This window comes from Halyomorpha halys, unplaced genomic scaffold (assembly GCF_000696795.3).
Source record: "Halyomorpha halys isolate HHAL.00 unplaced genomic scaffold, Hhal_1.1 Scaffold476.1, whole genome shotgun sequence".
In the NCBI taxonomy this organism is placed as follows: Eukaryota; Metazoa; Arthropoda; class Insecta; order Hemiptera; family Pentatomidae; genus Halyomorpha; species Halyomorpha halys.
In genome coordinates this window covers 165,192-181,665 of record NW_027115949.1, presented here as the reverse complement: position 1 = coordinate 181,665, position 16,474 = coordinate 165,192, and the positions used below count along the sequence as shown (strand labels likewise).

Sequence of the window (16,474 nt, the reverse complement as noted above, 5' to 3'; positions counted from 1 at the left end):
TCTTATGTACAAAAAAAGTATAATTTTTATTTTTATATAACTGCAAATCGAAATTAAAATTTCGCGTGGTAAAATATAATAATGTTAACTTATAATAACGAGAAAGAGAGAGAGTTCCCTTATTTGATAGACCTCGTTACCAATATAATTCATCAAATTTAATTGGTTTTGCATTGATACCTTGGAATTAAGCAAATTATAACTAAGCAAACCATCCATCATTCCCAGTATCATCTTTATGTAGATGACCTACAAATCTACCTTCCTTCTATCCTTATGACGCTTCAAATGTCATTCTAAAACTACAAGAATATATCAATAGTATAAGCAGGCAACAGACAAAAAACTTACGTTAAATACCGAAAAGATTAAAGCTATCATAATTGGATCACCCTCTCTCCTTAAATATTTTCAAAGACCCACCAAATTTATCCTAATACTCCAATATTATTTCATATGTCAGTAAAAAATCATGGAGTCACTTTTGATCAAATTTTATCGTGGAAGCCATACATTGCCCAAATTTCCCGTTGAACCATAGCTATCCCAAAACAATAAATAAATAATAATAATATTTTATTTATTCTGGGACGAGTCCCTTTAGAATAATACAGGGAAATCAATAGATGAGGGCTGAGGAGCCTCAGAGATACTTAAACAAAAAAATAAAAATAAATATAAACAGTCATTATAAAAAATAATTATACATTACTTTCTCAATTTTATCAGTTGAACAATAAACAAGAAAATGAATAAATAAAAAAGAGAAAAGAAAACGATGTAAAAATAATTAAGAATAATATAATAGCTAATATGCATATTTACAATTATACTAATTTATAATTTTATGGGGTCTGAATGGATAAGAAATGATTGAACAGGCGGGATTTAAAGATCGGAAGAGTATTGGAGCGACGGATTTTGGAAGGGATGGAGTTCCATAAGGATGAGAATCGGATAATGAACGATCTATCGAAAGCAGCGGTTCGGTGGGCCCTGTTGTATAAATCTGAAGGACGGGAACGGATATTGCGGGAACGAATAGAGGATTTGAATTGAAGGAGCTCGGAAATGTATAAAGGACGGCGGGATTGGATGACTTGGAAGTTGAAAGATGCCAGGAAATACTTATGACGGTAGGAAATATCTAATTAGGGATCCCGAAGATGAATCGTACACAGCAATTTATCAAACGTTTTAATTTCGGCTCGAGATACCCAGAGAAATATACTGTACAGCAATAGTCAAAATGATGAAATATTAGAGAAGTGACCAGGAGCCAACGAGTTTCAAATGGAAATAGGTGGCGGAGGTAATTTAAACGTTTTAAAGTTGAAAAGGTACGACGGGAGATATTGGATACATGGCTTTTCCAGGAAAGTGTTTGATCAAAGGGTATTCCCAGGTTTTTGATGTTGGAGTAAAATTAGATGGGACTATCATGTAGGAACAGAGTTGGAATATTAGGAACAGTTTTAAGGAGGTGATTGGAACCTATTAAGATCGTCTTCTCCGCATTTAGCTTCAACTTGTTAGCTCTTGCCCATTCGCAAATCCCATCCAAATCTTCTTGGAGTTTCTCTGTGGCTGGTAATAGGTCAGAAGACGGGAAGGACAGGTATATTTGGAAATACAATAGAATACATCATCTTCTTCCATTTAAAACCCGTCTGTCGGGTAATTTCAAATCTAAACTTAACGTCTTATGAATTGCACATTAAGATTTATTTTTGGAATCTTCCAATTAATTCCTTAACCATAGAAAACCTGCAATTCAAATTTTCACTCCAACCCCGTACTACTAGGTCCCGTTTATCTGACATCTACCCTCCACCTTGACGAACTGCTGCGTTTGATAAATCATTTTTTACCCGAACTACTTATCACTGGAACTCCATTCCCTCTAACATGCGTCATGTACTAACCCTTACCTTGTTTAAAACACTTATATTTAACTACTTTTTACTTCACCAATCTAATCCAATATTATAATAGTACAGATGTAACTGCCGTTTTATCTTCTTTTTTATGTATTTAGTCATTATTTAATTTTTTTTAACTCTGTTTCTAAATTTATTTAAATAAAATTAAGTTATAATTAAGTGTAGCCACACTGGCAAAATATATGTTGTATAATTAAAATTATCTTATAATAGTTCTAAAGGGACCTATTCCAGAGGATAATAAACTATTTTTCATTTCATTTAAAATAATAATATTCAATAAAGTGTGGGCGAAATCATGATATCTTGTGATAATGCCAAAGCACAATAACAAGAAATATAACCCAGGCCTAATCGAAAATTAGTCATAACTGAATCATTGAGTCTTATCTTAACTGCTTCTAATCAGGTTTGTTGATAAATGATCGATCAGTCATAATCGATTAGTTTATCTGATGAGGCTGCAGACATTGTGCTTCTGAAGATCCACGATGAAGGTACCTCTGTTCATCCTCACCTACTTTGCTTGCCGGTTCGCCTTCGGTCTTGTAAGTCCTCTAAAGTTTTAGTAACTAATATTTATGTAATATATTATACTATATAGTGTATTATATATATTATTACTTCCAACAGCGTTGAGGATAAAAGTGAAAGAAACTGAAAATAAGTGATAGTAAGATCGTGTAATTATATTTAACATAGCTAAAGTTAAAAATTCAATCAACAAATATTAGTTTTAGTAGTGTTGGAAAAAAAAAAGGATAAATGTTTTTTGTTTTTTTTGCTTTAAATACAAAATATTTTAACTATGATGATTTAACTTTTTTAAAAAAAATAAAATAAAATTTTAGTAAACATCCTGTAGTTCTCAAACAACGAAGTTTTGTATTTTTAATATGATTGTGAATTATTTCTATATTATTGTATATTGAACATAATTTAAAATAATTTTTCAAATAAAGAAAAAAAAATTAATAAATCATTTTAAACATAGAGAAATGGACAATTTATTTTTAAAAATTCAGCCTGTTGCACAATTTTTAAAAATTTGAACTAAGTTGAGGGAGCTTAGATAAAGATGTGCGATTTTGGTTTTTCATCCTCAACAGCCTGTTGAATCCCTTTTCTATTAATTTTCATCCACTTGTTTTTAGTTTTTCTCTCAAATTATTAATCGAATGCAGTTTATAGTATTAAGATAATATGGATATTTTTTTTTTCATACAGTGTTTGTAAATAAAAATAAATAATTTAAAAATATATTTCAAAATACTCGTGCATAGTAGGTTTCTAGAAATGTGAAACTTGGGTGATAGTAATATCATGAGAGAATGTACATTGGGGTCCATACAAACTAACCTTAATGTATTTTCCGACGTTTCGCACCACTTGATTGAGCTTCATCAGGTCTGTTCAAGTCGATAGCTTCACTTTCCGTCTCTAAAGCTATATACTTGAGCAATTGATGAACCACTACAAAGTGAAGAGAAACGTCGGAAATTAAATAATTGTTAACTATTTTTGTTCTCTTTTGATCGCAACCCTGACCATCTTCATCTGAAATTTTTAAATATTTTTTTTTTTAAAACAGTTCATAGTTATATTTATATGTCCAAAGAGTTGATGCATAATATAGTATATTGCTTTGTGCTACAGGGATGAGTGAATGAACCAATAGTAAAGGACATTATTTAAATAATGTGATTGCAATTTTTTTTTTTAATTATATGTATATAAACAACAATATTTCATAACAGAAATTGATATATTTGACAAATATGAGGTAAACATAGATCATAAGATTTTTAATTGTATACATATAATATATAGAAAAAAATTGTTGATAATATTAAATTAATTGCTGTAATTTTAGGATACATAATAAATAAGTACAGCTTAAATTCCGATTTAATGTTTTCTAACGAAATATAGAACAATAATATGTTCTAATTGAAAGATTTTTCACCACAGCACATTAAAAAAATAAAAGTCAATGATATTGAATTACGGATTAAATTACAAAATTACGCCAGTACAATCATTTACTTTCATTTCATTATTTATTACATACTAATTTGAGTAAAATAGAATTATATTTAATGTTTCTCACGGACCGAGTACTTCTTCTAAATAAAATATTCTATGGACTTCTAAAATAAAATAGAAAAAATATTTCTTCATAGTTATATCTGAAAAATATTAAAATCAAAACAAAAAACATAAATAAAGCCATAATAATGTTAATTCTAAAGATCAGACAAGTACTCTTAATAATTTGGTTTTTAACTTAATGAATTTTAAATCTGGAATTAATGATTTTATTTTTTAATTGTCATGTGTTGTCAATAGACTGCATCATAGTTTCAGTAGTTTGTTACAACTGTTAGTTTTATTATAAAAAATCTTATATTCAGAATGAAAGGGAGAAATAATTCTTTGTAAAAAAAAATAAAATTAAAATTAAATAGAAGGTATAGCCTGTCACTGATGTGTGTCCTTACAAAGAATCATTTGTTGAACTTTCTCCCTGTCATTCTGAATGTACGATTTGTTACAATAAAACAAACAGTTGTAACAAACCCTACTGAAACTAATATGTAGTCTATTGACAACACAATGATAATTAAAAAATGAAATCATTAATTCCAGATTTAAATTCATTAATTTAAAAACAAAATATATAGCAATACTTGTCTGATCTTTAAAATTAACATTATTATGGTATTATTTTATTTTGACTTTAAAATCTCCGAGATATATCTTTTAAGATATATTAAGGATATTAATATATGGATATATGGGTGGCGGTCAATAAAGGTATCAAAATAGTAGAATATTATTTATTGTTCGTCGCACTTTGCAGGGCTGCGTCAGGGCTAGATGAAAACAAGATACAAACATCGTAAGTTGTGACAGAAATTTATAATAATATGCAAAGAAAGTAAGAAAATATTTAAAAATAATAGTTTATTTTATAAAAATAGGTTATATATTATATAATATTATAGATTATAGGTTAAAGAATTATAAATATAGGTGGATAGGAAACTAATTACTTATAAATAAGCGAGGTTTGATAAAATTGTAAATAAAGAACTAGGGTATTAAATTGTGGAACAATAATTATCAGGTATAGTTGCAGATATGGTAAAAACGTAGGTGTAAATAGGTAAACAGAAAGGCGAATTAAATGTAGCAAAGGTAAGGTACAGTAACTAGTAAAAAGGGGTGCAGTACTTTGTAAAGAAGTACTGTTACTAGATCAACGGTTGTGCAAGGAGGTGATTTGGTCAGAATTTATGAGGCTTAGTGGAACCTAGAGGGCTCCCAAACCCACATTGCTGACTCAATATTAAGAATATTAATATAAAAATAACAGATAAACGGAGTAGCATATCCAAAAAGACCGAAAAATTAAGAGGTTAGCAAGCTTTATGTGTATATTTATTCTAATTTTCTGTCACTTCTTACAATGTTTGTATCTTGTCTTCATTTAGGCCTGGCGAACCCCTGCAAAATAGGGCGAAACGTTAATCAACATTAATTTTTTTGTTTATAATCTTAAATACTTTCTTGAGACTGGTTAATGTTGTTTAAAGAAATAATATAAATTTTATCCATTATAGTCTCAAAACGTTTTATTTTCTTTAAAAGTCCGACGTTTCGGCCAATTCGGCCATCTTCAGGGACAATCTTAATACAATTTTTGAACTAAATAATTTAAATATACAACTTCATGTAGGCTCTTCTTCCCAGGTCAATTCAACAATTTCTCTAATTAGTAAATTTTCACATTAAAAAAAAAATAAAATTCTTTCAAAATCACAGTCACTTATTTGTTAAAATTTATCACAACAATGCTTGCTGCATTATATTGCGTTGCATTGTAGCAACAAGCATTGTTATCACAAAAAAAATTTGCAATTTTAACAAATAAGTGACTGTGATAAAGAATTTTAATTTTTATTTTAATGTGAAAATTGACTAGTTAGAGAAATTGTTTAATTGACCTGGGCAGAACAGTCTGAATGAAGTTGTGTTTTTAAATGATTTAGTTCAAAAATTGTATTAAGATTGTCCCTGATGATGGCCGAATTTTCCGAAACGTCGGACTTGTAAAGAAAATAAAATGTTTTGAGACTGTAATGGATAAAATTTAATTTATTCATTTAAATAACATTAGGAGAATCAAAATAAATCCTGACAAATCCCACCAGATCACCTTTACTCTCCGTCGTAAACCTCTGCCTTCCTGTCCTACAGTATCCTTTCTAAATACACCACTAATGCCTGTTGAACAGATTCGATACTTAGGACTCCGTCTTGCAAAGAAACTTACTTGGAATCCACACACAAAACTGAAACGACAAGAAACTGCTCGTAGATTCCGATTGGTACAACACTTACTTGACAAACACTCTAAACTTACCATTCACTACAAAATATTAGTATACACTACAATAATCAGACCAATTTGGACATATGGAAATGAGCTCTGTGGCTTCACCAAACCATCAAATTCTTCCCGCATCCAATCGTTACAATCCAAAATCCTACGTAAAGTCCTTGATGCTCCTTATTACGTTACAAATAAACTCATTCACAAAGACCTTAACATCCCATTCGTTGCAGATTTGGCCCAAAACAGATATGCGTCTTTTTATTCCAAACTTCTTAACCATCCTAACCCGTTAATTCTTAATCTTTCATCCTTAACAATCCGTGATAATCCTCCGAGGCGTCTGAAAAGAAGATGGCCACGGGACCTTCTAATTTAAAATTAATGTTTTAAGTACCACCAATGGGTGGTTCCTTCCCAAGATTTTCAAGTGTATATGAAACTCACTGCATATTTACCTATTGTATTATTTTGTACAGTTGTAAATTACAATAAATAAATAATTTTAAAAAAAATAACATTAATTTTTATTACAATTTTGTACATTTACTGACCACCACCCGGCCTATCTTCCTACTAATTAATATTTAATGTTAAGAATAAAATGTACTTGCACTTTTATTGCCACTAGTTCTAGGAAATATTGAACTTTATATTTATTTTTAAAAATTATTAATTTATTTCTTCTTCTGCTTCAGTCACCGAATATACGTGAAATGATCTCGCAAAGGGACAGGATGAATGTACTCCGTGACAAGGCCATCGATAAGTGCACAGAGACTTTTCAAATTGATAAGCGTAACTATGTTATTAATTTTTATTAAGTAATATTTATTATATACTAACCTATAAATTAATTATGTCCGCCGTCTTTATTTATTTGTTGTAATTATTTTATTTCATCTATTATTTAGGTTTAGAAAATGATACGAAAATGAGCCAGTTTCTATACCTGGAACATTTTTAAACATGACAAAATATCATTCATATTGAAAAACATTGTAAATTTACATGAGGAGAAGATGGTTGGGGTGCGGTAAAAAAATTTTTAAAATTTATTTATTGATATTTACAACTGTGTAAAAAATACAACAATTAAATTTGATCATAATGACATAATGATATGATACAGGATGTAGAGAAACTACCCAGTAGTAGAACTGTGAAAACAGTTTACAATATAAGGTCACGAGGCCATCTTCTTTTCAGGCGCCTCGGAGGATTGCCAGGAATGGAAGAGGAAGCAAGGTTAGATACTAGTGGGTTTGGGTGGTTTAGGAGTTTATTATGGAAGGAATAATATCGGGTTCGGGGTAGATCGGTTACATAAGGAACATTTAGGTCTTTATGGATGGTTTTATTAGTAACAAAATAAGGAGCAGTGAGGATTTTACGAAGGATTTTGGATTGTAAAGATTGGATACGAGAGGAATTCAATGATTTAGTGGAGCCCCAAAGCTCAACTCCGTATGTCCAGATGGGCCTTATTATTGTCATGTAGATCAGTCTTTTGTAATGAGTTGCAAGTTTAGACCGTTTGTCTAGTAAGTGCTGTAGTAGTCGGAATCTGCGTGCAGTTCCCTGTCTTTTCAGTCTTGTGTGAGGATTCTAGGTTAGTCGTTTGTCAAGATGTAGTCCAAGATAACGAATCTGTTCTACAGGGGTAAGAGCCACATTATTAAAGTAGGACAGTCGGCAGGTTTACGACGAAGCGGTAAAAATAAAACACAAATAAGTTGAAGTAACTTATTTAATTGTGCCAATGTTTCGGCCAGAATTTCTAGCCTTCATCAGGGCTAAGAACAGAACAAAATAACAACCAATGAATACAGAAAATAAAAAATAAAATATAATGACATAAGTACAGAATGGAATTATTAATTTCATTCTGTACAAGTATTTACATATGTCAATCCGTTTATATTTTTTATTTTGTTTACTCATTGCTTGTTATCTTGTTATGTTCTTAGCCCTGTGGAAGGCTAGAAATTCTGGCCGAAACGTTGGCACAATTAAATAAATTACTTCAACTAATTTGTGTTTTAATTTGACCCCCCCTCCCCCCAACCATCTTCTCCTCGTCTGTCATCCACGGTCAACTATATCTCATGATAGTAAATTTACAGATTTTTTTTTTGTTTTTATGAGAAAATGGAAATAGTCGTTCAGTAAAATTATTTAATTTTTTTTTATATATAATCTTATGAATTTCTTGAGACTGGTATTTAATTTAATCCTCATGGACGATCTAACAATTAACAATTATGCATTCATTTTTAACAATAACATTATTGTTAATAATTTAACATACCTTAAATATAAATTTACTGCTCGCATTCAATTCTTTAAAAAACGTTCTGCAGTCGATTCTGCCAAGGTCATTAATTACAGGTCGAATTACCCAATGAAACAATAAATTAATTGGGAATCACATTAATTATTAATAAGCTTATGTTTAGTTACCTATTTTGTCACAACTTTATTAATTTTTAAAACTTTTAATTTTAGATCAACTTAACACTATCTACTATCATACAAACCTTACATACACTCAGGTTAGGCTTAAAATTAATTTATTTTATATTGTATTTTAGTGTAAATTATTATTTAATTTATTATTAAAATAAATTGTTAATAGTAACATAACATTTAACCCATATTTTCCATCATTTTATTTTACTTATAATTTCTGTATAGTGTTGGTTCAAATTTCTTGTATCGTTTTTAAAATTTATTTCTCTCAAATTTGAGGAGTATACTGTCTAAATCCCGAATAATTCGAGTAGGCTGTAGTCAATTTTACTGATTTAAAAATGTCATTATTCTGTACATGTCAATGATAATTCCCTTTTTTTGACAATTTCAATTTCCCAAGATCAAGCCCGAGATCTTTTATAACATGCAAACCTTTGTGCTTTTCAAAATAATTCCATTAGGAGATAAGATTATCAGAGTCCATAATCGCTTTTTATTGGCGATATAAAGTTTTAATTCAAAGCCCTTGGTCTTTTATGCATAGTTGTGAACAGTTTTGTATCGCTTGGAATTGCTATATCAATAATTTCATTTAATCTTTTTTTTTTTGGAAATAAATAAAATGTCAGTAGGGTTATGTAATACTTTTTCATCCATGATATTTTTTTTATTCCAATATATCCTCATATCGAAATTTTTAAAAATTTTCAGGAGTATAGAGATAGAAAGGGTATTGGTCATTGGTCATTAGTCCTTGTATTAAAAGAGCTCTGTGGAAAAAAGTCAGTTATTTCGCCCTAATATTTAATTACTTAAAAAAAAAAACTATTTATAATTACTAGTAAAAATTTATGAGTATGTCAAGTATAGTTAGGGGATGCGAAATAGCGGTTGATTTAAAATTTTAAAAAAAGAATAATTTTTCACTATTAGCCCTAGTAGAACTGTTTTATCTATTGCGAACAAATACTACATTGCTGCATCAGAAGTTACTTATAGTACAAAACCCCAAGAGGAGAAAAAAGGCAGTAATCTCACCCCAATTTTTAATTAGTTTAATGAAAACTATGTATAATTAATAGTCAAAATTTATGAGTCAGCCAAATACAGTTAGAGGTAATAAAAAATGGCGGCTGTTTCAAAACCTTAAAAAAACATTATTTTTTCATTCGGAGCACTGTATCTTAAAAACTAACAACACTAGAAAATCTAAGAGAACATTATTTAAATAAGAGTAAATTTTCTAAAATATTAGCTCTAAAAGAGCTATTTACGTCCAATAGTTCTCGAGATATAGCTTTATAAAAAGCAAAATTTCTTAAAAATCTACTGAAAGATTAGTAGTTAGTTAATTTATTTTGAGAAATCGATATCTCAGGAAATATGTGACGTACAGAAGTTTATGACCTTTACCTTCGTAAGAATAGTAGTTTTCATGATATTTGCTGAAATTTATTGATTTATAGTCCTTCGGACAAATTGTTATCATTTTATTATAAAAACTGCTATCCTACAACGATACGTGTCATAAACTAATTTGTAGTAAGTTAAAATACCTTCATTTAAGTGCTGGCAAACATATATGAGTCTTATGGTTCTAGAGATATATTTTTTCAAAAAATCAAACATTTTATACGAACCTAATATATAAATAAAAACTTAAATAAATTGATTTATTATTGTTCGGACAATAACTTTAATAATAAAAACATCATTTCAGAAACCATTGGACGTACAGATGTTGCCAGCGCTCAAATAAAGCTAGTTAATTATATTTATCTTTATAGGAGTAGAAGTTTTCAATATCATGACAAAATAAACTCACAAAATGTTAATTTCTAGTTGTTCGTATAAAATGTTGAATTTTTGATAAAAATATAGATCTACTTTCATAAGACGCACATATGCCTGCCAACACTCAAAATAAAGGAAATTTAACTTACTATAAAGTAGTTTATGATACTTATCTTCGTAGGGGTAGTAGTTCTTATGATATTCACGTATGAATAAAAATTTGGCAAATGAAAATCTGTCCGAACAACTATAAATCAATTTATTTTAGCAAATTTCATGTACACTATTACTTCTATGAAGAATAAGCATCATAAACATCATAAACTACTTTATAGTACATTAAACTAGCTTCAAATTGAGTGCTAATAGACATCTCTACGTCAAATGGTTTTTGAGATATAAATTTTTCAAAATAAATTCACTAACTACTGATCTTTCAGTACCTCCCATGCAACATTTTTATGAAACGTTGCTTCTTAAAAAGCTATATCTCGAAAACTATTTAACGTAAATAACTCAATTAGGGCTCATATTTTAGAAAATTTGCTCTTCTTTGAATGACGTTCTCTTAGGTTTTCTTGTGTTGTTCCTACTTTTTAAGATATAGAGCTCTGAATGAATTTTTTTTTTTTAATCTCTTTGAAACAGTTGCCATTTTTTTCCCCCTACATATACTTGGCAGACTCATCAGTTTTGACTAGTAATTATACGTAGTTTTTATTAACGTAATCAAAAATTGGGGTGAGATAGCTGCCTTTTTCTCCTCTTGGGCTCTAGTACAATTATGACTCGAACTAGTATTACCAGTTCTACTACATTGTTATTAATAACGATATGGAAGATGAGAAAAAGATATTTTTTGAAAATGACTAAAATATCATGTAGAGATTTTAAAATAGAAATTTCGGTATTTTTTTTGATAAATACATTTATTTCGATATTTTGTAATATTGTAGTATTAATATGGAATAAAAGAAGCAATATTCCGATATTATTTTATCGAAATATCGATATTTTGTTTAAAAATACCAGAAAATTGTATAGAGATTTTAAAATAGGAATACCGATATTTTATTGTGACAAATACATATTTATTCGGGAATACCGAATATTTTAAATGGAATATCGATATTTTATTATGACAAATACATATTTATTTGGGAATATCGAATATTTTAAATGGAATATCGATATTTTATGAAGATAAATACGTATTTATTTCGATGTTTAATATTATATATGTATTGTTTTAATTCCGATATAGAATATTAGCAAAAATATTCCAATATTACTTTATCGAAATATCGATATTTTTTTGAAAATGGCAAAAATATCATATAGAGATGTTTAAATAGGAATATCAATATTTTATTTTGATAAATACATATTCATTTAAATATTTTACATTGTTTTAATATCGATATCGAATATTAGCACAATAAAATTATCGAAATATATAATAAAATATCGATATTCCATTTTTCAATTTTCTAGTCTTTTTAAATAAAATATCAAATATATCGGAATATTATTGCTCATATTCTATATCGATTAAAACAATAGAAAATATCGAAATAAATATGTATTTTTTAAAAGAAAATATCGATATTCCATTTTTAAATTTTTTATATAAGTTTCTACAATTAAAACAATTATATTTTTGTTTTTTATTTGTTATGTTTATGATATGGTTGTCGTTGTGTTGCTTTGCTTTATTTTTATTAACAGTTTCTGATATATTATGATGTCAGGCTATGTTATCATTTTATAATTATTATTACTTTAATTCATAAATTTTGATATCGATATTTCGATATTTTAGTTCCGATATAATATCGATATTGATATTGCTAACCGATATCGATATCGATATTTTTTTTCGATATCCCATCTGTACCTAGTAATAGGAAAATATGAGGTTAACGGGAGCTTACTTAATTTGACCGGCACTGGTGGGACTGCTAAGCTCTTTTAGCCTCCTACACTCCTATTAGAATATAAACATCTTCCTGCTATAATTTACCAGTCAATCCCCACTTCTATGTCATCTTGCGTCTCGAAATCAATTTACTCCCGTATAATTTTGGTTTTCTTCAGTTGTAGAACGTTGGTAAAGAAGTTTAAAAAAAAAATAAAATAATAAATAAATATTATGATGGATTTTTAAATAAATGAAAAAAAAAATTCTCAGTACATACCACTCAAAAGGCTATATGAGGCTGATCAAACTCAAAATTACTTCTCAAGAGATCTGGGGGCTTCTGAATTCCAGATCAAATTTCCAATTTAATTTTTCCATTTTCTTTATTATTTCAATTTATATTGTTTAAGGCATAACACGTTCAATATTAATTGTGCATTTTTGTTTTTATTAAGGTCGAGTTATTGAATCTTTGAGTCAATTCGATGTTCCTGATGAACCAATGTTTAAAGTAAGAAGCAATAATCTACTAAAATTAAATATAATTCAGAATTAATACTAAGTATGACTTACTGTTTCATTTCCTTACAATTTCAGTGTTGGTACAACTGCTTCATGGTGGAAATGGGATTCGTGAGTAAAGATTTCTTACATCTATGTTGGTCATAAATTGAAAAAACAACATAAAATAAAAATAATTTAGTGATTTTTTTTATATATGAATAATTGAAGATTGTGAGATGGTCAGGGGTCTAGTCAAAAATGAACAAAAAATAGTTAACAACTATTTATTTTCTAACGTTTCAGCCCGCTTTGTAGGGCTTCATCAGGGCTAAAAAGATACAAAACAACTAAAAATATTTTGTATGTAATCTTTTCACTTTCTAGAGACTGTTCACTATTGTTTGAATAAAATAAATTTCATTCAAGTTGTCTCAAAAAAATCTCTATTTCTTCATAAGTCCAACGTTTCGGCCAATTCGGTTATCCTCAAGGACAATCTCAAAAACAATTTCACATTCACATCAATTTTAAAAAACTTTATGCAGGCTACTCTACCCAGGTAAATGATTTTAGTCGAAATTACCCTGGTTTGTCTATTCTTCACATTAAGGCACTTTTAATTATCATTTTTTTTTAAGTTTTCTATTTTACATCTTCTATATTATTTATGTTTATATTAAATATTTGTTTTAGTTTATTCTGTATTTTATCAATCATATTATGGTGCATGCTTTTTTTTCTTTATCTCATTTTTACCTATTATTTTATTTTTATTGTCTCATACATTTGCAAGAATATTTAAAGTTTTTTTTTTAGTTTTTTTATCCTCAACTAACGCAGTATTTAAAGACCAAAATTAATAATCCTTAGAACCTAACTTAATCTGGGCACAGTTTTTTGAAATAAGTAATTTTTCTTACTCCTTTAGTATAACGTTCTTGCGTTCATTTCCCTCTTAAAGGGGAAAATTCTCTGTTTAAGGGGTGGGTAATTAATTTTTTTAAGATTTGCATAGATTGTAGAGTCTGGTCAAGAAGTAATTTTTCCCCTCATTTTTGGAGGAGCGACAGTAAATAATTACCTCTTTTATATAGGTAAGACATTCTAAAGTAAATTATAATAACATTTTCAAATACTAAAATTGGTTTCCTGTAGAAAAAGGGGAGATCCATTGATTGGGATATGGCTAAAAACTTCACCAAATTACAGCTACTTGATGAAGAACTCTTCGAAATGGTTGAAGAACTTTATGATAACTGCAAGATAGAAGGTAACTATTGTTTACTTATTATTAACACAATATTACTTTTAATTTTTTTTTCAATTATATGGTCTTCTTAGTTACATTTTTTTTTTTATTACTCCGTATCCTGTCATTTCTGACATACGAGGAGGGAGATAATCAACAAGTAACCAACCAATTCAATTCCCAAACCAAATCCCCCCTAACCAGGATGGGGGGGTCGAGATTTCATTTCGTATGGCGTCCACGAAACCAAAAGCAACACCTCCAGGCCCAACACACAAATAAAAGTCGACCCCCTCCAGGCCAGATTCGAACCGGCGCAGCTGCAGTCAGGATCGGGTCAAAGATGGCACAAAGTACTATTGTGTGGAAAGCGATCCAATAAAGGTTGGAAAATCCTTGCCTCTTTTTTTTTTTTTTTTGTATGATTCCCTTCCTAGTCATTTCTGTCATACGGAGCTGGGTTTACCTATAGGTAGTGGTCGGGTTTGATTTTGTGGGACCGCCAAAGAAATAAAAGTCGACCCCCTCTAGGCCGGACTCCACTGCAGACATGAGGCAGTCTCTTAACTATACCAGCTACAAACGCCCCTGGAGGCACTGCTCTAATCAAATAGTTGAGGCTGGAAGCAAGCAGACTCTCCCTGGTTAAATCATCCCCTAAAAAGTTTTACAGTCTCTCTGAAAACCCAGGCTTCTTCTAAATTTCCAAAATTTCAACAAATTTATCCCACAAAAGCAGGATTGCTTAAAATTGTTTATAATTATTACTTTATTTTTTTTTACCAATTATAACTATTGTTTTCTAATTTTGTTTATTTTAATATTTTGCAGTTCCTATACACTTCAGAGATCATTGCATTTTGGCTTATGAGTTTATTTTGTGTGAAGTTAGGAACTGGTCTAGAGTAAGTAGAAAAAAAAATGAAAAGTTGATGTATTCAATAAGTACCAATCAATTAATTTAAATTAAAAATCCTAAATTTTCTGAATATCAATTATATTAAATTAAGGAATAAATTAAATACTTTTTCATCTTAAAATTTCTAAAATAATGAACGTTTCTAGCTATACCAGCACATCTTTAACCTTTCAGCATCCTGCTACTTTTTTATTTATTTTTTTAATGAGATTTACAACTGTATTAAAAGGATATATAACAAGTAAATTTGATGTTCGTTATGCACTGGTATGATACAGACATGTGGAGAATCTACCCATTGATAGAACTCCAATAACATTTCTAGAGGAGAAGATCTCGAGGCTATCTTCTTTTCAGACCCCTAGGAGGATTATCGTGTACTGAAAGAGTCAGATTAGAAACGAGTAGGTGAGGGTAGTTAGTAAATTTATCATGGAAGGATTGATATCTGCTTCAGGCCAAATCAGCAAATTATGGAACAATGAGGTCCTGCTGAAGGGCTTGATTCGTAACAAAGTAAGGACTTTACGAAGGATTTAGGTTTGTAAGGATTGGATACGACAGAAATTCGATGATCGAGTGGAGCCCCAAAGCTTAACTGCGTAAATCCAGACAGGCCTTATTATGGTCATATAAATGAATTTTTTCTTATTAGTTTGAAGTCCTTTTGTCATTGGCATATGTGCTGAGGATAGTACTCATTACTTTTATCCATAATTTATTTTGTTTATTACCTTTAGTTTTAGATTCCTTGGGAGCGGGTTAGCTCAGTGAGTTAGGCTCTGTATTACAATCTCCCAGGCACGGGTAATTTAATAACAATTATTTATTATTTTACTGTAGCCGTTGGTAAACCTTATGCGGTCAAAAGCCTTCCTGGTGTCCATCCAGCCCTTATAAAGTGGTTACCCTTGATTGGGGGGAACCTCTGGCGCTTGAGCGTGAACATCTCCTTGTACTACCGTTGTTCAAGAAACAGCACCTTGTTACAAAGCACTGAATCCCTTGACCCTTATGGGTTATTGTGATGGGTTATTGCGAAGGTATACTTACCGAACGTTCTAATAATAATAAAAATAATTAATGAGAATTTTTAATATCTTTAATGTATCATAATGCTTGTAAAAATTTTATGAAAAATTCATAAAATAATTTTATGAAAGGCTATCCCAAAAAAACGAAAAAAAACCTGTACCGGATTCGAAGTCGGATAAAATAGCTCAGCGCCTTACTCACATAGCTAACCAGTTCCCGAAAAAGGGTTAAAATT

The 16,474-nt window shown here is 29.6% G+C and overlaps 1 protein-coding gene across 1 annotated transcript in view; it reads left to right on the top strand.

Annotated features, from left to right (window-relative positions):
• Positions 1-2,395: 2,395 nt before the first annotated feature.
• LOC106683287 (uncharacterized) overlaps positions 2,396-16,474 on the top strand; it is an 18,525-nt gene continuing 4,446 nt past the window's right edge. Inside the window, exons 1-6 of the mRNA XM_067052913.1 lie at positions 2,396-2,491; positions 7,041-7,140; positions 12,988-13,043; positions 13,130-13,165; positions 14,192-14,306; positions 15,117-15,190. Of these exons, the coding sequence (XP_066909014.1) occupies positions 2,435-2,491; positions 7,041-7,140; positions 12,988-13,043; positions 13,130-13,165; positions 14,192-14,306; positions 15,117-15,190 (438 nt within the window). The 5' untranslated portion in view covers positions 2,396-2,434. The remainder of the gene's footprint in view (positions 2,492-7,040; positions 7,141-12,987; positions 13,044-13,129; positions 13,166-14,191; positions 14,307-15,116; positions 15,191-16,474) is intronic.